Source organism: Myotis myotis, unplaced genomic scaffold (genome assembly GCF_014108235.1).
Source record: "Myotis myotis isolate mMyoMyo1 unplaced genomic scaffold, mMyoMyo1.p scaffold_m19_p_2, whole genome shotgun sequence".
Lineage (NCBI taxonomy): Eukaryota > Metazoa > Chordata > Mammalia > Chiroptera > Vespertilionidae > Myotis > Myotis myotis.
In genome coordinates, this window is record NW_023416324.1 from 85,408,843 (window position 1) to 85,433,070 (window position 24,228).

Genomic DNA, 24,228 nt, shown 5'->3' on the forward strand with positions numbered 1-24,228 from the left:
TGAATGCTGTGTCAGGGTAGGGTTCTTGGTGTACATGATATTCTCATACTACTTGAAGTGGACAGCTGCAGCTTTACAGCACCAATCAAGGGTGACCCTGAAAGAGAGTGATGAAGGAAAATCCTCCAATAGGCAGAACCTGGAGTGCACGTTGAGTTCACTTTGTTTGGAGGGAGAGACGGCCAGAAGTGTGGATCTACCTTCATTATGTGAACAGTTGTGCAGTTGGGCTGGATATCAGGGACTTGGAAGAAACAGGTTTGGAAGATTGGTAACAAGGAAGCCTGGGGAAGAGGTATGTGGAAGGATCTCTCAGGATGGGCATAGACTCTGAAGATATTTGTAGCCCACGTAAAACTTGCTAAACAGCATATACTACAGAGGAGGCACTTAATTTTCAGGTGAAGTAAATGACACATCCTGTATATATCAACCGGCCACTTTCCCCAGTCACCCAGTGCTTCCTCCATGGGCCCATGAACAAAGTGGCTGTGGTTGCAGGGATGGAAGCTGTGAGTGGACTCAGCAATAGGGCTTTCCATTACCAAGGCTGACCTGGCCAATGGTACTGTTGAATGCCGAATCTGCTCACAGCAGAGAGCAACACAGAGCCCTGAAATGGTACTAAGGGGACCAGCCAACCATCTGGTGTCAGCTTGATTACATTGGACCTCTTTTATCATTGAAGGAGTAGAGATTTGCCCTCACTGGAATAGACATTATTTTCATAGAGGTAAACAACAGGAGAAACAGCTAAAAACAGTAATAGTTGCCTTTGGTAATTAGGACTGCATGTGGGGAGAGGGATGGCCCTCAATTCTTCATTATAATAAGTCTTTTAATAATACTTATTTTGAAACCATAATGATATATTGCCTTGATTTTTAAAAAATAATAATAAAAGAAATAAGAAAGAAAACCACACTGGCCTGGAATCTTAAGTGTAATCCAGAAAAGTTTATCAGGACTGTAGATATATTGGGATCACTGTTGTAATTCAGTGGCTATTTTATTTAAAAAGACCAAAATGGACAAATTCCCTTGTAAGGGCGACATAAGCTGAAATAAGGTAGATTTTGAGTTGATTTGGCAGTGGGCTCTTCTTTTTATATCAGTCATGTTCCCATCATCTCAGTTGTGGGGTCTCATTTGGTTGATCATGGCATGTACTTGGTGTAGGGGCTGAAGGGGGTTAGAATTATAGTGAGACCCGGATGGTGAAGGATGTGACCACCACCTGCTCTTGGGCCCAGGCATTCTTGAAGAAGGTGATGGGTCTCCTGGCCATGTTGGTCTCACAGTTGTCTAGTACATGGTCTGGCCATGTTGGCTCATCTGTGATATTATGGCAATGACAATGACATCAAATTTATTGAGGTATTTCTAGGAGCCAAAAACTACATGGGCAGACAAGGTCATAGTTAAGCTTGGGTGACTTCAGGACCTCCATTACCAGTTGCTTTGGATTCTCACTTTTGTCTCCCAGTCCAGGATTTAGTAAGCTATGGCTCATAGGCTAGCTACCAATTTTTGTACATAAAGTTTTATTGAAACACAGTCACACTCACTTGTATGTGTGTGTGTGTGTGTGTGTGTGTGTGTGTGCGTGTTAATATATTTTATTGATTTTTTACAGAGAGGAAGGGAGAGGGATAGAGAGTTAGAAACATCGATGAGAGAGAAACATCGATCAGCTGCCTCCTGCACACCCCCCAACTGGGGATGTGCCCGCAACCAAGGCTGGAATTGAACCTGGGACCCCTCAGTCTGCAGGCCAATGCTCTATCCACTGAACCAAACCAATCAGGGCACTTGTTTATATATTTTATATGACTGATTTTTCAAAAACTGCCAGCTGACCAGCAGCCCCTGACTGATGGATGAACAGATTACTCAGTCACAGTTTGACGGTGAAAGAGAGGGCTATGGGGCCCTGGCTTTAGTAGCCAGAGCAGCCTCTATTGCCTGCCTTGTTAGGCCTTTATTGGAATTTTTATCTTTAGATACAGTCAATAGGGTGAGTAATCTTTGGAGGACACATGTGTTTCTATTGTCCTCTAGGCAAGGGCATCCAGGGGTTAAGCATAAGGAATCCAGTAAACAACCAGGGCGGGGTGGGGGGGGGTGGTGGCTGCATTTACAGGCTTGTTTGGAAAGGTCAAGGAATAATTAGGGGCTGCCTTCCACACGCCCCTAAGTTGCCCCTAAGTTGGAATTCCGATAAACAGGGCAGGCAGCATTCCACACACTTCCCTTTTATCAGAATATTCTCTTTACAAACTTTCCAACCAAGTCTTTTGTGCTCCCCAACAAAAAACCTGTTTGAATGTTTTATTGATTCTTAAAGCTTTGTTTCGACCATAAGATCCTGATCACTGACTATATTAACATCCTCATTGATATTCTTTTTTAAAATACATATTTTTGTTGATTTTAAAGAGGAAGCAGAGGGAGAGACAGACAGAAACATCAATGATGAGAGAGAATTATTGGTCGGTTGTCCTGCACATCCCCTATTGAGGACTGAGCCTGCAATCCTGGCATGTGCCCTGATTGGGAATCAAACTGTGACCTCCTGGTTCATAGGTTGATGCTCAACCACTGAGCTACATCAGCCAGGCCATTGGTATTCTTTTTTGTTGTTGGATATGTTTTTTTTTTACCACCCATAACTTAAAATTTACCACCTTAATCATTTTTAAGCATATAATTCAGTGGTGTTACATATATTCATTTTATTGTGAAACAGACTTCCAGAACTTTTAAAAAAAATTTAAATTCTTTAAAGTATTACATAAGTCAGCACATGACCTCACCACCCTCCCCCCTCCCCCCCCCCCAGAACTTTTTATCTTACAAGTCTGAAACTCTATTAAGTAACAACTTACCTTTTGTTCCCTCCCCAAGGCCCTAGTAGCCACCATTCTACTTTCTATCTCTATGAATTTGCCTACTTTGAATACCTCACATAAGTAGAATTATACAGTATTTGTCTTTCTGTTACTTATTTCATTTAGCATAATTTCCTCAATATTCATTTATGTTGTAGCATGCGACTGAATTTCCTTCCTTTTTAAGGCTGAATAATGTTCCATTTTACATATATATATATATATATATATATATATATATATACACACACACACACACACACACACACACACACACACACTCTGAGTGGCCAGAGTATTATGACCGGCCAGATTATTATGACCACCCCATCAGTACAATGAAGTGAATTAGTTATGCAAATAATAATAATAATAAAACCTTGAGAGTATTTGCTTAGGAAGTTTTCAATATTCAGTATTTTTGGAAGTGTCAATGAAGTACTGATGGGGTGGTCATAATAATCTGGCCGGTCATAATAATCTGGCCACTAGTGTGTATATATATATATATATATATATATATATATATATTAGTTTGTTTATGCAATTATCTGCCAGTGAACAGCTGGATTGCTTCCATGTCTCTGGCTATTGTGAACAGTGCTACTATTAACACGAGTGTGCAAATACCTCTACTATAACTGCTTTTGCACTACAATGGCAGAGTTGAAGAGTTATGTCAGAAGATTCAGAGACTACATGTCCTGCAATCCTAAAGTATTTATCTGTACTAAAGTATTGAAGGAAAAGTTTTCAGAATCCTACTCTAATCCAGTGAAACTGTCAAAGACTCTCATCAACTTCACTGTTTTTCCCAGATTAGAAATCTCTGGGTATCTGTTTCTCTAGTAATTCCTCACAATCTTACTAGATCTTTGATGCTACTACGGTTGGTCTGAATTGCCAGAAGTAAAAATCAGCTCTAGTACCTTTTAATAAATTCATTTTATATTTAAAGTAGCCAGAATCAGTTTCTGTTGATTGCTGTTAAGAACTTTGAATGAAAACCATTGCAATACCACCACCACCACCACCACCAACAACAACAACAAAAAAGAACTTTGAATGATAATTTTCTTCTACTTGAAGATATGAAAATGATTCCACTGAGAATACCCAGATAGTTTGCATGTTTTTTTTTAAAAAAAAATATTTTTATTGATTTCAGAGAGGGAGGGAGAGGGAGAGATAGAAACATCAGTGATGAGAGAGAATCATTGATTGGCTGCCTCCTGCATGCCCCCCACTGGGGATGGAGCCCGCAACCCAGGCATGTGCCCTTGACTGGAATCGAACCTGGGGCCCTTCAGTCAGCAGGCTGAGGCTCTATCCACTGAGTCAAACCAGCTAGGGCAGTTTGCATGTTTATGTTGCTGGGAAACCAGCTGAAAGAAAAGATCCTGATTTTGGCTAGATTGATAAGCACGGATTAAGAAGGATAAATGAGGTTTTATCTGTACTCAGAGGGCAGAGAGGATTATGCTTAGAACTTGGCTTATGCTACTGCCTTCGCCAGGGGTACAAATGAGTAGGAGATTGGCTCAATCTTATGCTGCTATGGACCACTTCAGTCATCCCACCAAATGAAGAAGCTTAACTGACTGAGGTTTGAGGTGTGTGTGTTTGGTTAGTTGGTTTTCTTGTTTTGTCTTTTTTTGTTAATCCTCACCTGAGGCTATTTTTCCATTGATTTTTAGAGAGAATGGAAAGGAGGGGGAGAGACAGAGAGAGAGAAACATCAATGTGAGAGAGACACATCAATTGGTTGCCTCTCTCCTGCACCCCAACCAGGGCCAGGGATCAAGCCTGCAACTGAGATACGTGCCCTTGGCCAGAATAGAACCCAGGATCTTTCAGTCCGTGGGCTGATGCTCTGTCCACTGAGCCAAACTGGCTAGGGCATAGTTGGTTTTTTTGGTAACTTTTCATGTTGACATGTAATCACATTTACAGAAAAATTGAAACAATAGTACAAGGAATTCCTTTATATCATTTACCCAGATCCACTAATGTTTTGCAAAACCCCATTAGCTTCATCATTCTGTGTGTGTGTGTGTGTGCGCGCGCGCGCGCACGCATACCTTTTTTGAACTATTTGAGAGTATGTTGGAGAGATCATTGAACACTTTGGTACTTCCTAAGTACAAAGAAAAAATGTTTACATAGTCAGGAAATTTAGCTTGAACACAATACTGTTATTTAATCCATAGTCCATAGACTGTTTTTCCCTCCTGTTCCAGTAATGTCCTTAATAGCTTTTTTAAAAATACCTCCAGTTTAGAATCTAATACAGGGTTATGTATACATTGATTTTCATTTCTCACTAATCTCCTTTCATCTAGAACAATTCTCCAGTCTTTCTTGATTTTGATATCTTTGAAAGAGTTCAGGTCAGTTATTTTGTACCGCGTTGATTGGTTTTGGTTTGTTTGATGTTTTCTCATAACTACAAATCCAGTCTATGCAATTTTGGTAGGAGCACCACTAAAGTGATGTTATGATCTTCTCAGTGCTTCCCATCAGGAGGCACATGAGTCCATTTGTCCCAGGGTTAGTGATGTAACTTTGACCACTTGATTAGGAGATAGCTCCAGGGTTTTCCACTGTGAAGTTACAACTGGACATGATTAAGTCATCAATAGGGAAATATTTTGAAACCACAAAAATATTCTGCACCTCATCAAATTTTCACACACTAGTTTTAGCAACCTTTAATAAATCCCTAACTCCATCATTCCTTCTGCATTTATCAGTTAGTTGACCTTTCACTGTGAGAGCTTTTCTGCCTCCTCTGTATGTATGACTCATCTTATGCTTTCCCTTTCCAAGCTCTGGAACCTGTACTGTCTTCAAGGAGACCTTGACTGGCTGAATTTTTAACAAAGCCCAGGAATACATTCGTAAAGGCGAGTCCTCACGCCCAGCGATAGCCTTTATGATCAGTTGCAGATAGCAAACTGTAGTGTCAAACTGTCCCCTCTGCAGAGAGGCTTTGCCTGGCAGCCGAATCTAAAGGAGCCCTCTGCCTCCACATCTGTTGGCCTCTATCACTTAACCCTGTTTCATTTTCTTCACAGCACTCAATCACTGTCTAAAAGTATCTTGTTTGTTGGCATATATTTGTAATTTTTTGATTTCTTCAACTGGAATATAAAAGACCTACCAGTCCTCTAACTCATAGCTTTATACCTAGAACCTGAGCCTGGCACAGTTAAATATATAAATGAATGAATGAATGGCATCTTTCTGCTCAAAAATGCTATGAACACACATTTGCATACCAAATTTTATTATTTGTGGAAGATTTTCAAATAACATCTAACCAGATTCCCACCATTTCTTAGAAGTTTCTTGATCCTATACCCAGATAGGAAAATTCCCATGTATGGTAATGACTACAATGTCCGTGTTTTAAAGCATTTTATTTGTTTGTTTATTTGTTAATCCTCACCTGAGAATATTTTTCCATTAGTTTTTAGAATGAGTGGAAGGGATGGGGAAAGACAGAGGGAGAGAAACATCGATGTGAGAGAGAGACATTGATTGGTTGTCTCCCGCACACAGTATGTACTGGACCAGAATCAAACCTGGGACCCTTCAGTCCGTGGGCTGAAACTCTATCCACTGAGTCAAACTGGGTAGGGCCAATGACAGTGTTATAGTAAATGTTTTACATGTTCAAATACTTCTCTATCAGCCTATAATGGATTTAAGTCACCCTGTTTCTTTTGTTGTTGTTAATCCTCACCTGAGATATTTTTCCATTGATTTTCAGAGAGAGTAGAAGGGAGAGAGAGAGACACAGAGAGAGAAACATTGATATGAGAAAGACATATCAACTGGTTGCCTCCTGCACATGCCCTGATCAGGGCCAGGGATCAAGTCTGCAACCAAGGTAAATGCCCTTGACCAGAACAGAACCCGGGACCTTTCAGTCCAAGGGCCAATGCTCTATCCATTGCGCCAAACAGGCTTCGGCCCTGTTGCTTTTTGTAACTGTTATCCTCCCAAAATATCAAGCTATTGCCGTGGTTACTCTTTAAACCAATCTTTTTTCACTGGCTCATCTCTGATACCAAGGTGCAGTTGGAAAATCTAATTCAAGTACTTCCAGATGAGTCATCTGTGAAAGCCATCATGTGAATGCTAATCATGAAGTTACCACACCTCACCTGCCCAGAGGTATGTGGAAGAGGATCATCAAAGGGAAAGAGTTTAAATGTGTAGACATGGCAGTCATCAGTGCTTTTCCTCTTAGTTCTTCAGGACTCATTAAATGTATTTAGAAAAATCCTGAGAAAATAAATCTAAATTAGAATTTTCCAACCAGTGATCTGTAAGGTGAAAGACATATTTTAACTGCCACGCACCTGCTTTTCCTCCACAATTTTCTTAGGGATATGACTATAAATCTGTTCTTCTTTCTCATCCCTCTCTTTTCTCTTATTTCCATAGATTGAAATAGAGAATGTTTAGAGTTTTCCTTTCCATAGTACTGTTTTTATCAGGAAGCATCTCCTGAAACCAGTCTCTTTCTGTCATTTGGTTTGATGTGATGGCACAACAGGTTATTGGGACTCTCCTTACCCATCTGGTCTGTCCTAGGCAAAGGTCAGAGTCAGCTGGCTCCAACTCTCAACACAGCCAGCACAGAATTAAAAGCAAAACAAAACTGGTCTGGAGAATTTAACTTTGGCTATACAAGATGTTAAACATTAGGAAAAGCTGGGTGAAAGATCTACAAGAACTCTCTGTACTGTTTTTGTAACTTTTTCTCTAAGTCTAAAGTTACGTATTTCAAAATAAAACTTTTATAAAGCCCTCTAGAACCCTCTATTTTTGCCTTGTAGATAGCTGATAGCCCAAATTTCACTAATAATTCATTTTAACTGAAATAAATGGCATGAAGTTCATAAATAATTCACTTTAATCTTGCACTAACTTTTTCAACTATTTTTCCTAACATCCTCAACTCCTGATCACATAATGCCTGAAAATCATTTCTATATTTTGACACTTGATGCTGGCCATCAGCTTCTGAGCTTTGTCTGCTTTTCTTAAGAAACCTTTAGTTTTAGATTATTCAGCTCACCCATCTAATATGGGCCCAGAATCCTTCCTTAGATGTATGTAGGTCAGGCTTCCTGGGCTCACAACTGGACTAGTCAAAGTTAATCTTTCAGAGAGCCACCATGGATGCCCACCACTTTCAAAGCTTACAGGTGTTCCCCACAGAAAAGTGAGCATGGTCAGCTTCACCTTTTACTCTCTTCCTGTCAGAGACATCACTGGTAGTCTTTTTTCCAAGGTCAGAACTTGACCCTGGGAGAAGGTTGACCTCCAGTATCTTTCCCATTAGCTTGACCACTTAATCCCTAAGTCAAATTGACCATAAGAGGGAGTTGTGCCCTGGCCCATGTGGCTCGGTTGGTTGGGTGTTGTCTAGTACAATGAGAGGTTGCTGGTTCAATTCCCAGTAAGGCACACAACTGGGTTGCGGGCTTGATTCCTGGTGGGGGGCATGCAGGAGGCAGCCGATTGATATTGTGCTCTCATATTGATATTTCTCTCTTCTCCCTTCCTCTCTCTCTGACACAAAACAAAACAAACAAACAAAAACAGTAAAAAACAATTAAAAAAGAAAAGGGAATAGGAACCTTCCAGTTCAGGCATTCGTCTTCCAAACTCCCAACTACTTACCTAGTCTGTCCAAATGGATCCTTGCTCCAGTTTCCCCTGACGTAGACTGCTATACTACATTCTTACTGTTTAAAAAATTAGTGACTTCTCATCTCTGAAGTAACATGTGCAAATAAAAAATTAAAATACCCAAATCACCCATAATTCCATGAAGCAACAAAAAAGAAATACCGACTGGGAATTAAAAAGAAAAACATAATATATTTATATTTATATTCTGGTATTCTTATTCTTAACTCAATAAAAAGGTATCTACCAGAAACTTACATGAAACTTCTAACAACATGCACAAGAGTTAAACATGCCCTTTAATGTTGGGAACAAGTCAAGATCGCTGCTATACTGCTAATATTTAAAATAGTATTGCAGAGGCGAACCAAGATGGTGGCGTAGGTAAACACTGGTACTCACCACCTCCCACAACCACATCAAAATCATAACTAAAATACAGAATAACCATCATTCAGAACTGCCTGAAAGCTGGCTGAATGGAAGTGTTACAACTAGAGAAATAAAGAAGAAAGCACATTGAGACTGGTAGAAGGGGCAGAAGTGTGAAACGGGCTGGTTTGACCTCCACATGTGGTGTTTTTTTAACCAATAGGGATATCTCGGCTGTGGAGGTTTCCTGTGAGGAACAAGGGGTCCCAGCCCCACACCATACCCCCACCCCAGGGTTCCAGAGCTGGGAAGGGAAGTCCCCAGAACTTCAGGCTGTAAAAACCAGCAGGGATTGTGGCTGAGTGACACAGAAGCTGGTGGAGACCCAGGCAGTTCCTCTTAAAGAGCTGGCAGACAAGCTTACTTGGACTCACTCCCTCTGAGCTCCAGGGCTGGGGCAGTGGCTGTGGGGATCCAGGGAAATACGGGAAGGAACTGCATTGTCTAGCATTGGAGCAAGAATGCAGGGACAGCTTTCTTCTGGACAGGGGTGCTCGCAGGGTCATTGTTCCTATGAGGAGACTTCCCCCATCACAGAGCTGACTGGCAGCCATATCTGAGGTTCCATCAGAGTGGCTCACACAGGAATAGTGGCTATTAACCAACCATCAAATAAAAATGCATAACAGCCCTAGCTTGTTTGGTTCAAGTGGATAGAGCGTTGGCCTGAGGACTGAAAGGTCCCTGGTTCAATTCCAATCAAGGGCACATGCCTAGGTTGTGGGCTCGATCCCCAGTGGGGGGCATGCAGGAGGCAGCTGATCAATGATTCTGTCTCATCATTGATGTTTTATCACTCTCTCCCTCTCCCTTCCTCTCTGTAATCAATAAAAATACATTTAAAAAATTAAAAAAAAAAGCATAACAGCCCCAAAGGTGGAAAACAATATATTAATTTATTTCCAAGAAAACAACATATAACATCATCAAAAACAAAGACAGATTCAGTAGTTTTGGGTCGTCTCCTTGGAAAGGAGAAAGCCACTAGTCCAACACTACACACTTCCAAGATTGAAGTATTAAAGACACAGGAGAGGTGACTAGCAATGGACATGTAAACATCTATTCCAAAAGATTTCTCATTCTATGTGAGAATATCCAGTGTAAAACATTTCTTCTAGGTGGTGTCATTTAAGTAAGTTGAAAAATGACTTTGCCATTAGCTCTCGGTGTGTTCCCTAACCCTCAGCCCTTTACCACCCAATGCACTTCCATCTTTTTAAGCAGCAGGAACAAAGAAGGCTTTATTTCAGTCATTCTCTTTAAATATGATTAACATTCAACAGGCACAATTATAGGAAAAAAAGAAAAACTGTGTTAATTAAATGCATCATTAGTTGAAGTAACTGTTTTTCATGAGGATAAAAAAATATTAAGGAGCTCAATGGATTGCGGTTCTCAACCTGTGGGTCGCGACCATTGGAAAACACATATAGCATATCAGATATTTACATTACGATTCATAACAGTAGCAAAATTACAGTTGTGAAGTAGCAACGAAAATAATTTTATGGTTGGGGGTCACCACAACATGAGGAACTGTATTAAAGGGTCGCGGCATTAGGAAGGTTGAGAACCACTGGATTAGAGGAATACAAAAGTAGACTTCACACTTTTCTGAGGTGACATGACATTTTCTCAATATTAACACTGAGATCATTCTTAAAACCTACCTTATCTGGCTATATTTTACCTTCTTTAATATTCCACCTCAGGAAATGAACTAAGACCAGTAGGAGAATCCCAATTGTCAGCTTGTTTCCTAATGCTTAGTAACAACCTCTCTAAGCTTCACTCACTTCATCTGCAAAACAGGGGTAATGACGACCTCACAAGAGTGCTGTGAGGTTTAAGTGCAGTGAGCTCGCAGAATGTCTTGGATACATAGGCTTTTTTAGCTTCCTTCCCTTCTCTCTTTTGAGTGATCTCTGACTTAAACCTCAGTTTGTAATTACTGAGATCCTTGGTTCGATATCACAATCTACAATCTACATGTGAATGTATTAAAATACAACCATTATCTAAGGTTCTCTGGAGCAGTCTATGCAACCTTCACATTACCAAGATTTTTAGAATTTCATCTCCATTTTGCAGTTAAGATAACTTTGGTTGGGGTGGAGGGTGGTGGCAGAAGGGATTGGTTCATTCTGAGGTATAAGAGACTTGAGACTAGATCCATGCAATACCACCTCTCTTCTAGGAGTTTCTTCATTCTGTGAGAACTTTTCAGCGTTCTCAATGAAAAATGATGAAAGGGGGATCAGAGCACATTCTGATATAATCGAGAAATGTTCTGCTTCCCTGGGGTCCTTTTACTGAAGCAGCAGGCAGTGACTACTTAAAGCACATTCTGCCTCCTGTTAATGACTTTATACAGAACTTCAGCAAAAAAACTGAAAATGCTAGTGCTAAAACTCAGGAACAGGATCTAGTTCTTCAGTTCTAGTAGCTCAAGTTTGAAAGGAGATCGGTGAGTTATCCAGAAAGCTGCTTGTACATCTATGTTCAGTTGAGCAAAGAAGAGTGGTGTTCATTAATATGTGGCTATAGGTCTGTTATAAAAGATTCCCTCTTCAAAGAAACCCAGTTCTCCTTCCTAAATCATATTACATACACTTCTCCTTTTGATTAGAACATTTATATATAGTGAATATCTGGTGCAAAGATGTGACAATAGTGAAAATGATCATTGATCCGAACAACAAGCTGGCACAGAGGTGGGCATCAGCAAACAGCCAGAGTGGACGGACAAAGGGCCAGGACCACTCTGCACAGCCTCCTGTTATTGTCCAGTGGATACTTCAACATATAGTAGTGGAGCCAGATCCTGAGGTCATGACCTCAGTCCTGAAACTGTTGGCCAAGGTGAAGTCCTCTCTCAAAAGCTCTTCTTCCCAACGGCGACTTCCCTTCAATCACAAGTTGCAGGCGATCAAAAATACCAGCTGGGTTGTATTGCAGTTTCACTCTGATTTAAGGTTCTTTCTCGAAGTCTCAGTTCTAGGCATTCCACAGTAAGGGGGTATGTAGTAAGTTCAAACTTGTTAGCAAAAAGGCTTGGCGAATTAATCAACCACTTTAAGTCTCCATTTCCATAGATACAAATGCCACGCACGTAGTGGCCTGCAAAGGAGAAAACAAAAAACATCAAACATGCTTGCTTTCAAAAGTCAGGGGCCATGAACTTGCAGTGGTCCAGTTACTGCCTGACTACTGAGTAGCCAACACTGGACCAAGTGCTATGGAATTCTAATGAAACATGATTGTGTAGAGACAGCCTACAAAAAAGTTCAACGGTCTATGGAAAGACAAAGGGCATAAATGTGTCTTTGAAGAAAATGAGAGTTAAATAACACAAAGCAATAACACACTAGGCATCATGAGGCAATTCATGTATTATCTTATTAAGAGTTATGGATGAGAGGTTCTAGAAGTGTGCAGATGGCTTAATGGGTCACACTGGTCAGGCCTCTTCCCTGAGCTCCAGCCTAGTCTCTCTAAATGCCTACTTTATACCCTCTCTTAGATAAGTAATAAACCTAACCAATAATGACTTGTCAGGACTGAACTCCTTAGTCCTCTCTAAGTCTTCCCCATTGAAATCCACAGCAATTCTATTCTCTGATGATTTCAGCACTTCTCCTTTCTCTTTCACACTCCACATCCAACTTCTCAGCAATTCTGTCAGTTCAATCTTCAAAATATTAAAATAAAATTTGACTACTTTTCACCACATTCACTATTGCATCCTGAGTCACCTCCATCTTCCTGTCTTGAGCTGTTGTAATAATAATTGGTTTCACTGACTCCACCTCTGCCTGTTAGTAATATTCTCAGCATGATAGCCACAATGACTTTTAAATGTACGGAGACCATGCCTCCTCTGCTTAAATGGCTTCTCATCTATGTGGAACAATAGCCGAAATCCTAGCAATGGCATTTATGACTTCTCAGAGTCAGCATAGCTCAGTGGTTGAGTGTCGACCTATGAACCAGGAGGTCACAGTTTGATTCCCCGTTGGGGCACATGCCTGGGTTGTGGGCTCGATCCCTAGTGTGGGGCATGCTGGAGACAGTCGGTGAATGATTCTCTCTCATCATTTATGTTTCTCTCTCTCCCTCTCCCTTCCTCTATGAAATCAATATATATATATATGTTAGGGGCCCAGTGCATGAAAATTCATGCACTGGATGGGGGGGTGTCCTCAGCCCGGCCTGCCCCTGGTCACAGTCCAGGATCCCTCAGGGGCAGGAAGTGACCCGGCAGTTAGGCCACTGCCAGCAGTGCAAGCCTTGGCCAGCCCTGGTTACCTGAGCCTCGAGCAGCCCTGGGCCGCTGGGGGGCTGAGGGCAGGTCCGGCTGCACCTATACCTGCAGCGCCCCCTCCCCCCCACCCTCGTGGGGCTGAAAGGACTGGGGGACTCCGGTGGGGCTGAGGGGACTGGGCGCCGCCATCTTGTGGCTATGGATGCTGCCATCTTTGTGACAGAGTGATGGTCAATTTGCATATTCCCTCTTTATTAGATAGGATTTTAAAAAAAGACTTCTCAGAGTCTAGCCCTTGGACTTACCTCCCACCACTTACTCAATCACTTATAATTCTTAATAACCCTTGCTCATTCATTTTGGACCCACTGGCCTTCTTGCTGGTCCCAAGCACACCAGGCATGTTCTACTTGAGAATCCCTGTTTGCTCTTCCTCCCCTGGGCTGCCCCCTTTCACTAGACATCCCCTTGCACTACCAGAGGCTCCCTCTTGCACTACCCCAGGTCTCTGCTTCAAGGCCATCTTCTCAGAGTGGCCTTCTTTGTCCTCCTTTCCTCTTTCCCTGATTCATTTTTCTTCTCGCACTTATTACTAACTGATGTATATATCAGTGCCATGAAGGAAAATAGTATTTTGTTTATTGTCTTTCTCCCCAGATTGGAATATAAGCTCCAGAAGAGCTGGCATTTGAGACCAGATTGTTCACTTCTGTGTCCCCTGCATCTGAAACAGTGCCTGGTAAATATTAGGTATTAAATTAATACTTTTTGAATAAAAGGATGGAGAAGGAGGAGTGGAGAGTTAGTGGATGGGTAGAATTAGCAAGTATCATGGGGATGGGTGGTGGTTTCAATTGGGGAAAATGCCTCTAAAAACTGTAGAGATGAGAATTTTCTGCAAGAATAAGTAGTTTTATTGGGGAATGGCCTAGACACAGAATGGTAGGAAGCTGGAACTCTTTTTCAGAGGTTGCATGGCATAAAGTAGAACTATTATGGATGACTGACTTAAAACAAATTAAAAAGACTTGTGCCTTTTTTACCCCATAATTATGGAGATTTTTTGAAGATTTTTGACTAGATGACTCAAATGGTAAAATTCATTTTAGCAATATTAATTTTGCAGAACTTGGCAGGGTACATTAGAAGTCAATCAAGAGACTACAGTAATAACTTAATGTAAACCAGAAAGCTCATTCAAAGTTAATAGTTTCCATGAGTGGGAAAGAAACGATATTAGAGATAGAATACAGAAGGACTGACAGGTCTTGATGATTAATTCAACATGGTAGGGAGGAAGTATAATTGAGAGGAAATCACTGGGGAAAGAAGCCAGAGTTATGGGAAGTAAAAGAATAACTGGGTGAGAAGTTTAAGAACAACTTGGTGGTGAGGAGAACTGAACGCATAGGCAACATACCCATGCTTAAAAAATGGAAATGAACAGGAGAGAATACTTCAGTTTGTATCAAGCAGAGGGTGCGTGGACAACTTGATCTTGAGGATAGAGGCAGTAAGTACATACTTGCAGAGAGAAGGAAAAAAAATCATCAGAGAGAAAGACACTGAGAATGCAAGAGAGCAAGGGGATCATGTAGGGAACCCACACATAACTGAGACCACAGATGGTGACCTTGGTGGTGAGAATGAGTAACTTTTCCTCTTGAAATAGGAAGGAACAATGAGAGAAGGTGTCAAAAATACTCTAAGATGTAGAAAAGGGATGATATGGAAAAGGAATTGGTAAAGGGATTTTGATTAAATGTCTTGAAAGTTCTTCCAAGAATTGAAATATTCATTGTTTGAAAGGGTGTTTTAGCATAAGATTAAGAGCTTAGAGGTGAGCAGGAAAGCTAAAATGGTATATGCCGGGAAGGGCACCAGGAAAATAATGAGGGAGATAAAAGAATAAGTAGGTACTTTGGAGCATCTAGCTGAAGTTAAATGGCAGGTCCCTTACCCATGCTCCAGCAATGTTCTGTTTAGGGAAACACAAGTGGCAAAAAGCAGATGCCAATAAAGATCAAGTATAGGAATCAGTCTTGCAGGGTCAAATGGTGAGGGAACCTCAAATGCTAGTGAAGACAGCATGGGATGGCCAATAGAATACAGAGGCTGCACAAGGAGTCCCCGAAGGAAACCAGTACAAGGAAGAGGCTGGAAAAGTTGAACCTCTGAAAATCCCAATTAAAAAAAAGCAAACACATTTAAAATAACAATGAACAATTTGGTCAAAAATCCTAGCCCTCTTAGAACTTCTATTCTGTTCCTGGGAGAAAGTAAGTATATATAATACATAAATTGGTGAAGGAAATTAGTAGTGCGACAAAGAGATGATAATCAGAGATGTAAGCTCTAAGTCCAAGACCATAAAGCTAGAATGATGCTCTGTGAGTCTAAGTGCTAAGAGGGCTCGTAAAGCAGGTACACACATGAGTTTGAAACAAATCCTATTACTCACAGCCAAGGGGAAAAAGTCCAGATTGTATTACTGGCTTGCTGATTTGGCATGCAATGTTCTACTTCTGTTGGATTATGTCTGTTTCTTTTTCCTCTATAGTTGTTTGGGAAAAATAATTTATTTTTATTTTTAATTGATTTTAGAGAGAGACATTGATGTGAGGGAGAAACATTGATTGGTTGCCTCCCACACGTACCCTGACTGGGGACTGAACCCACAACCTGGGTATATGCCCTGAGTGGGAATCAAATCCGCCTCCTTCTGGTGTAAAAGATGATGCCCAGCCAACTGAATCACACTGGCCAGGGTTGGGAGACAAATAATTTTTATGCTCTGAACTTGATAAGGCTTTCAGATGTTCATTGGCACAACAGGTACCAAGAGAAGAAAAATGAGACATTTGTCTGAGAGGGGCTTGGGCTATCTAAGCTTTGTACCCAGTGTAGGTTCCCTGGCTAGGGGCTTCTCTCCGGGCCCCTCCTGTCATGTGATCAGTAAAGGTTCCTAAAAAAATGCAAACCTGATAACCTACACCAGTGATGGCGAATCTATGACATACGAACTCATTTTTTTGGTTGATTTTTCTTTGTTAAATGGCATTTGAATATATAAAATAAATATCGAAAATATAAGTCTTTGTTTTACTATGGTTGCAAATATCAAAAAATTTCTATATGTGACACGGCACCAGAGTTAAGTTAGGGTTTTTCAAAATGCTGACACGCCGAGCTCAAAAGGTTCGCCATCACTGACCTACACCTTCTCTACTGGGACAGGGTCTGGATAGAGGTGATGACAAGGAGACTGAGGTAAGGCTTCACTTGGCAGGTGGGGAGGGGGGGGGAAGAAGGGGGACAGTGGCTGCTGCACAGTGGGAACGGGAGCTTCTGTGGTTTGGGAGGGCTAGAGCTACAAAGGAATGATGTCATGTGGGTCCCTGTTGGGGATGTTGAAGTCCTCAAGTCTTCAGCTGGAGAGGAGGTGGAGAAGCAGATCAGAGAATGACTGCAGTGGTCCTAGAAGGAGGATGGTAGGGGTTATGGAAGGGTGTGGAGAAGACACCATAGCCCAAATATTGGGACCGTGACTGATGGTGATGGTCTGTTTTCTAAAGAAGACCCAGGAGCTCTAAGAGCAAAGCCACCTCCTCCCATTCTCCTCCTTCCAGTAGAAGGGCAGGCTGTGGTGAGAGTGCAGGCAGGTGGCATGAGCTGCCTTCTGAGAAAATGTGGGCTGAATAAAGTAAAGATATAAATGTGCTAAAGAATAGACTGAAATTTCTGTACAGTGATGTGAGGATGTTGCCATCCACAGTGGGGTGGGACTCTCAAGAGAAAGACACCAGAGACATGGAAGCATGGAACAGAGTGTGGACTCTCAGAGGGAGGGCAGGGGAAGGTGGGTGAGTGGAAGGTAATCAACCAAAGACCTTGTATGCTCATATGCATAACCCATGGGCACAGACAATAGGGAGCTGAAGGCCTGGGGCGGGGTGGGGGGGGGGATAGAGGGTGAGAGGGGTGGCCTAGAGGGGGTCAATGGGGGAAAAGAAGGTGACATATGTAATACTTTCAACAATCAAGAAATATATATATATAAAAGGAGGCCGAGTGTGATGGAGAGGTATGGAAAGCAGCAATCTACAATTAGTTGTAGAGAAAATGGATTGATAAGTGAGGCTCTGGATTGAATATAAGAGTGGAGAAGGCAAAGCCTTATTATTGCAGGGAAAATAGGTCAAACTTCCATAGTCATTCATTCATTCACTTAATCACTCACTGAATAAATATTAATTGTGTGCTATTACGGGCTGAGTTGTGTACCCCCAAAATTCACATATTGAAGTCCTAACCCCCAGTACCTGAGACTGTGACTATATTTAAAGAGATAATTAAGTTAAAATGAGGTCATAGGAGTAGACCCTAATCCATTATGACTGGCGTCCTTTTAAGAAGAGATTAGGACACAGATACACACAGAGGGAAGTCCATGTGAGGACACAGGGAGAAGGCAGCCTTCTATCAGCCAAGGAGCATGCCCTCCGAAGAAACCAAACCCAATGACACCGTGATCTTGGACTTCCAGCTTCCATGACAACGAGGAAAAAAATTTCCTTTGTGTAAGCCACCCAGTCTGTGGTTATGTGTAGAATGACTTCGCTATGTTAGCCCTGGCAAACAAACACACATGCCCACTTTGTAGAAGGCAACAGTTTGAATGAAATGTAAACAGAACTGATAGAAACCCTTCTTCATAAGGTTCTACAGAAACAAGACTACTTGGGATTTCAAGTTCTTGTCCATTGGAAGAGAAATCTCTCATGAATGCCACTTGCCACTAGGACAGAGCTGCAGTAAACACCTCCGAACCGGAAGCCTGGCTGTGGAGGGAGCAGAGGCTGATGAGAGGGATGGGGTCCAGCCTGCTCTTGGATGACATCACTACTCACCCCTACCACTTTCCTAACCACTGCACTCCCCAAAGGAACAGAAAAAGGAATAAGCAATAATAAGAAAGCAGAAACTACCAAGAAGAAAGTACCACTATAATTTGAACCTACCTGGACAATGTTTAAATGTATTTTTCAAGAACTGTGTCTAAAAGCCTCTAGCTAATCTGTTAATCACTCACAGATTGGTTTAAATATACCTGCAGTTCTCTCCATGAAAACCATGTATTCTACAACTTCCTTCATGCCAACACCAACAAGCAGTATGGCTTTAAAGTATGAGATGCATGCCTCACCATGGCAGCCTCCGTGTTTGTCTTCCATGTCAATCCACTTCACGGCTCTGAGGTTACCAGTCCATGATGCATTTGGCATGGAGCCAGGGACACCTGCAATGTTGACAAAGAAGAAAAGCATAAATGAGAACCAAGAGAGAAGGGTGTCAATTTCTTCAATTAACCCTCCAAGTCATTTTCTTTAAATATATTATCTTTCACATCAGATTTCTCATCATAATGGTGTGAATAGTTGGTGGTTATGGGCTTGGCTTTGCCACCAGTAAAAAGAATCTATTGATTTTTTTTCATAGTGTGTGTGACCAAGCCTGAAAAGTTTGGTCACACACATAGAGTTTAAGAAATACTCTAGTGTAAAACCACAGAGAAGGTTGGGGATTTTTGGTCTCTTGATGGCCTTTAATTAAATGTACGTGCAATCCTAATGTTATTATTATTATTTTTTATGATTTTCCAGATGGCTTCTAAGAAGTGCAGGCCCTGGAAACAGGCTGCTCTAGGTTCTTAGTGCTAATTAAGTGAGAGCAATTCCAGGGTTGCTCTTATATGACATTGCAATTTTAGGCATACAGAGAAAGACAGCTTGTTCACGCCATGTTTAACATAAATCTTTTAACACACTATGCTTTTTATTTGTTAAAATACTTCTTGAGCATTTGATATTTGATGTGCTGGGAACTGGGGACAGAGAAAGCATTCCTGATCACCCAATGAGGATAATGAATTGTCTATCCCAGTAGTAGGTTTTGAGCTTCGAGTTTTTCCTAGAAGATTGGTGTACACTGATCCACTCATCTTCTCTATCTCTTTCAGTTGTTCTTTGACCAAATGCTGTTGCTGACCTATTTTCTAGTTAGAAATTATCTAATGTACCTTTGAAATGTAAAGAATTCGCCTTAAAAGGGGAGAGGGGAGTTTTAGGTTGTCATCTTGCTAAACCAAGGTTTCTCTAACTTGGCATCATTGACTGACACTCTGGGCTGGATAATGCTTGGCTATAGGTCCCGTCCTGTGTAGTGTATGATGTTTAGCAGCACCCCTGGCCTCTACCCACTAGATGCCAGTAATATATACCCCCCAACTGTGATAATCAAGAATGTCTTCAGACATTGCTGAATATCCCCAGGGGAGCAAGATTGCCCTGTTTGAGAAACACTGTGCTACGCTACTCAAATAACCCTCTTCATCTCAATTAATTTTGGAGAGGTCCCAGAGATGAAGGGTCCATTTAATCACATAGAGTAGTTACACCCCAAGATTTCCATTACTGGAAAAGGAGTATATGGGAATCAATGTAGATGCAACTAGCTGAGGAATATTTCACTTCATAAGAACTGCAGCAATTTTCACCAGTGATAAATTCAACCTGAGCACCATTTTGATGTAATGGCACTAAGCAAGTTTTATCTGTATTCAAATTGCAATAGTCCTTTCTTACAAGACTTTAAATATTGATAAGATATACTGTGGTAGGCAGAATAATGCCCCCCCAAGCATATACTCAAAGAAGTCCGTATCCTAATCCCTGGACTTTGAGAATATGTTATGTTTTATGGCAAATGGGAATTAAGGTTGCTAATCAGCTGACCTTAAACTGGGAAATAGGGAGAGTATCCTGAAGTATCCAGGTGGGCCCCATGTAATCACAAGGGTCTTTTAACAATGAAAGTGGGAGGCAGAGTGTTGATTGGCCTGGTAAGCTGTGAGGACGCAGCCACGTCTTTGCCATTTGAAGTGGAGGAAGGGGTGAAGGATGCAGGTGGTCTCTAGAAGCTGGAAGGCAGGTAACAGACGCTGCCCAGCCCCCACTGAGAGAAACAGCCCAACCATGCCTTGATTTTAGCCTGGTGAGACCCGTGTCAGACTTCTGACCTGCAGAACGACCATACATCTGTGTCCATTATGCTGCTAAACTTGTGGTAATTGTTATGGTGGCAAATAGAAAACTAAGTACATACTAATGATAAAAAGTTACCCAAGACAATGAATTTTTAAAAATATATTTGTATTGATTTCAGAGAGGAAGGGAGAGAGAGATAGATACATCAATGATGAGAGGGAATAATTGATCAGCTGCCTCCTGCACGCCCCACACTGGGGGTTGAGCTAGCAACCCAGGCATGTGCCCTGACCGGGACTCAAACCACAAACCATGACCTCCTGGTTCATAGGTCGACGCTCAACCACTAAGCCACACTGGCTGTGCAGAATATTTTTTTAATAAAGAGAAAAATAGACACAACTAATACTTTTCAAGAAGTGTAATTGGACAGGCACATAAAAATATTTCCTCTTTAATAACATTAACAAAAACATGTACATTTTCAGAACAAAAAAAGCTCTGTTCTTTTGCCCTGATGTCACATAATAATTATATGATGATCTAAATCAAGAATTGTACCAAGGTTTCCTAACTAAAATTAAATTTGGCATGGTTTCCTATATATAGCATGAGTCTGTAGGGGTAAACCTCAAGAATCTTCCTTTCTTGCTGCCAAACTTGAAAACTCTGCTTATACGTGTTGAATATTCAAGAAAAATGCTATTTATTAAGTGATATTTCTTCCTACTGCTTTGTCATTAACCTGCTCTGTACCCTTGTGCATCATTTAATGTCACTCAGACTCACCTTTCAAATGAAGTAGGTAGATTAGATCAGGGTTTTCAACCTTTCAGACTGCAAACCACAGAGAATTTTACTCCATCACTTACACACACACACACACACACACACACACACACACACACACACACACACAGCAAACCTAAGTTTCACAAATAACTCTTAGGCTTATTACAAGCATTGCAGTTGCTAATTTTACATTATTTTCTGGTCTATTCTCATGTTAAAAACTCTAGTCAAAACCCACTAATGTGATTGCTGGATCCACTAATGAGATACAACTATTATGTAAAAAATACTGGACTAGATGATTGTATTCTTGTTGTTGCTGTTATTATTATTGACTACCAAGCTTCTAGGAGGATAGTTATGGGGTATATGGGTAATAGTCTACCCTCAATTCACAGGGAAGATCTATTTTTCATTCTTTCTGGGGTGTGGCAAAAAGAAGACACCAATATTATCAGAGAAAACATTTCAAACTATTAAACCCAATTCTCTCATTTGCTCTTCATAGGCTTATTTAAACAAAAGATTTGAAATAAAGTTTACAGAGTAACCAGCAATGTTTTTCTTGGGACTAAGCCTTTATTAGTCAAATATCTGCACTTGTTGAATAAATGAAGATGATTCTTTGAAATACAAGCTTTATTTACATTGGCTTGACTTTCTTCTTATTGTTCTCACCCCAGTGTGGCCCTCATTTGGGGAGACAAATTCCAGCAATTGCTTATTATTTAAGGTCAGATATATACTTTCTAACTTATTAAATAAACAAAGAATTTTGTTTTTAAATGTTAAAAGTCGCCGAAACCGGTTTGGCTCAGTGGATAGAGCGTCGGCTTGCGGACTGAAAGGTCCCAGGTTCGATTCCGGTCAAGGGCATGTACCTTGGTTGTGGGCACATCCACAGTAGGAGATGTGCAGGAGGCAGCTGATCGATGTTTCTCTCTCATCGATGTTTCTAACTCTCTATCTCTCTCCCTTCCTCTCTGTAAAAAAATCAATAAAATATATTTTTAAAAAAATGTTAAAAGTCAATGCTGATGTCAGTTTACTGAAAGGATTTTCTCACTTTAATGGTGGTGCTATAAATTGGTACAACTCTGGAAAATCAATTTGAAAACAATGTAGGAAAGATCAGCCTAATTGCCAATTTCCTTTGGCCCTTTAAAACAATAGTTTCAAAGTAAGCTAGGAAATAATTCTTAAAGTGTAAAAATCTATATATGACCATGTTCATTATGACATTATTTACACATACTCACTAACAGCACAGGCTTTGAAGTCAGACAGGAGGCATTTTAAATCCCCATCTGCTCTTACTGTGACCTTGAACAGTCATGTAATTTCTTTGAAACATCATCTACTAACCTTCAAATCCTCACAGGATTTTGTTAGTGTTAAATAAGATAACGTATGTGTTGTGCTTAGCATAGAGCCTGGCATACAGACTACTCAATAAATGGTTGAAAACATAATTCCTCTATTAAAATCACGGGGACAGCTTTTTTTACTGTAATCTAAAGCAGGTTTCTCAACCTTGACATTACTGACATCTGGGCTGGATAATTTTTTGCAGACGATTTCTTTGCTGTGGGGTTGCCCTGTGTATCGTAGGATGTTTAGTGACAGCATCCTGGGTCTTTACCCATTAGATGCCAGTATCAGTCCTTCCCTTCCCTCATCTCATCTCCAGTTGTGACCATCAAAAATGTTTCCAGATGTTGCCAAATGTGCCTGGGGGTGGAGGTGGGGGCAAAATCAGCCCTGGTTGACAACATGAAATCTTACATTATTAATAAAACCATGTATTTGCATGTGAAATGAAAAATGTTTTAAATTTATAAAAGTTTCTTTAATGTTTTTGCATTGCTTTTTTATTTTTAAACGGTTTTTTATATACATCTGAGTCTTAATTGCTTCACTGATTTAGTAACTGTGCTTGTAAATATTCTAAGAATAATTCAATACAGTGTTCATTGTTGATTGGTTTTCACAATAAAAAATGGAAAATTAATAACAGAAAGGCAGTGTTAAATGACATAGCCTCTTTTTCTCATTGTTAACTGGGGTAATTTTTAAACATAAGAAGAGCCCTGGCTGGTGTGGCTCAGGTGGTTGGAGTGCCGTCCCATGTGCCAGAGGGAGAAGGTTCGATTTCCGGTCAGGGCACATACCCAGGTTTTGGGTTTGATCCTGGGTTGGGGCACATATGGGAGGCAGCTGACAGATGTTTCTCTCTCACAGTGATGTTTCCCTCTCTTTCCCTTTCTCTGTCTAAATTCAATTTAAAAAAAGTTAATTTAAAAAATAAAAGATACAGTATTGTTTTCACGTACCAATGGTTCATGAATCACATGGGGTTATTAACACATGAAGCATGAGATGGCGTGTTTATTTAATGTGGGTGTTTTCTAGAAAGTCCCTGAGATAATAAATGGCATAACATCCTTAAAGTGACAGCTCTTCATTCACCGTGATAATTGCCCACAAATGGCTGTAAAAGGAAAAGATGGAATGGGGGAAGGAAGGAAAATCCAGAGTTTTCAACTCAAAGGGATTTTAGAAATTTTAATATGTTTTAATATTTTAATCTTTTCCCCTTAATGCTAAGCTGTGTGAACTAGAGCTTAGGAAATATAAATGAATTGCTCAGGAGTGTGGACCTGCTAAATAACTTGTTAATGTTGTTTCAAGATAATTTGCTCACTTATTCTATGGTTTTTTTAACCTACATATTTTATTTTTATTGAATTTATTGGGGTGACATTGGTTAATAAAATTATGTTTCAGGTGTACAACTCTATAATGCATCACCTTTATATTGTATTGTGTGTTCACCATCCCAAGCCAAGTCTCCTTCCATCGCCATTTATCCTCCCTCTACCCTTTTCTCCACCTGCACCCCCCCCACACACACCTCCCTCAGTGGTTTCTTACGTGCCTCCCATGTTCCAGAGTAGATGCTGGGGGGAAAGCCCTGAATGCGATGTTCTTGGAGCTTTCAGCTTAGTGTATCCAGAAGGTTATATGTACCGATATCCTCACTAGCAGCCCAGGCACCTCAACTCAAGGGTCTTTCCTGCAAAGGGGGCAT

At 40.8% G+C, this 24,228-nt stretch overlaps 1 protein-coding gene across 4 annotated transcripts in view; it reads right to left on the minus strand.

The window, feature by feature from the left end:
* The window catches only part of GCNT2 (glucosaminyl (N-acetyl) transferase 2 (I blood group)), a 70,667-nt gene that overhangs the window by 15,170 nt on the left and 31,269 nt on the right, over window positions 1–24,228 (minus strand). For 3 of the 4 annotated variants that reach the window (XM_036347199.1, XM_036347200.1, XM_036347197.1), the window contains exon 2: window positions 18,506–18,598. In XM_036347199.1, the coding sequence (XP_036203092.1) occupies window positions 18,506–18,598 (93 nt within the window). Of the gene's footprint in view, window positions 1–9,907; window positions 12,156–18,505; window positions 18,599–24,228 lie in introns of those variants that run through there. The other variant, XM_036347195.1, reaches the window with a different exon arrangement.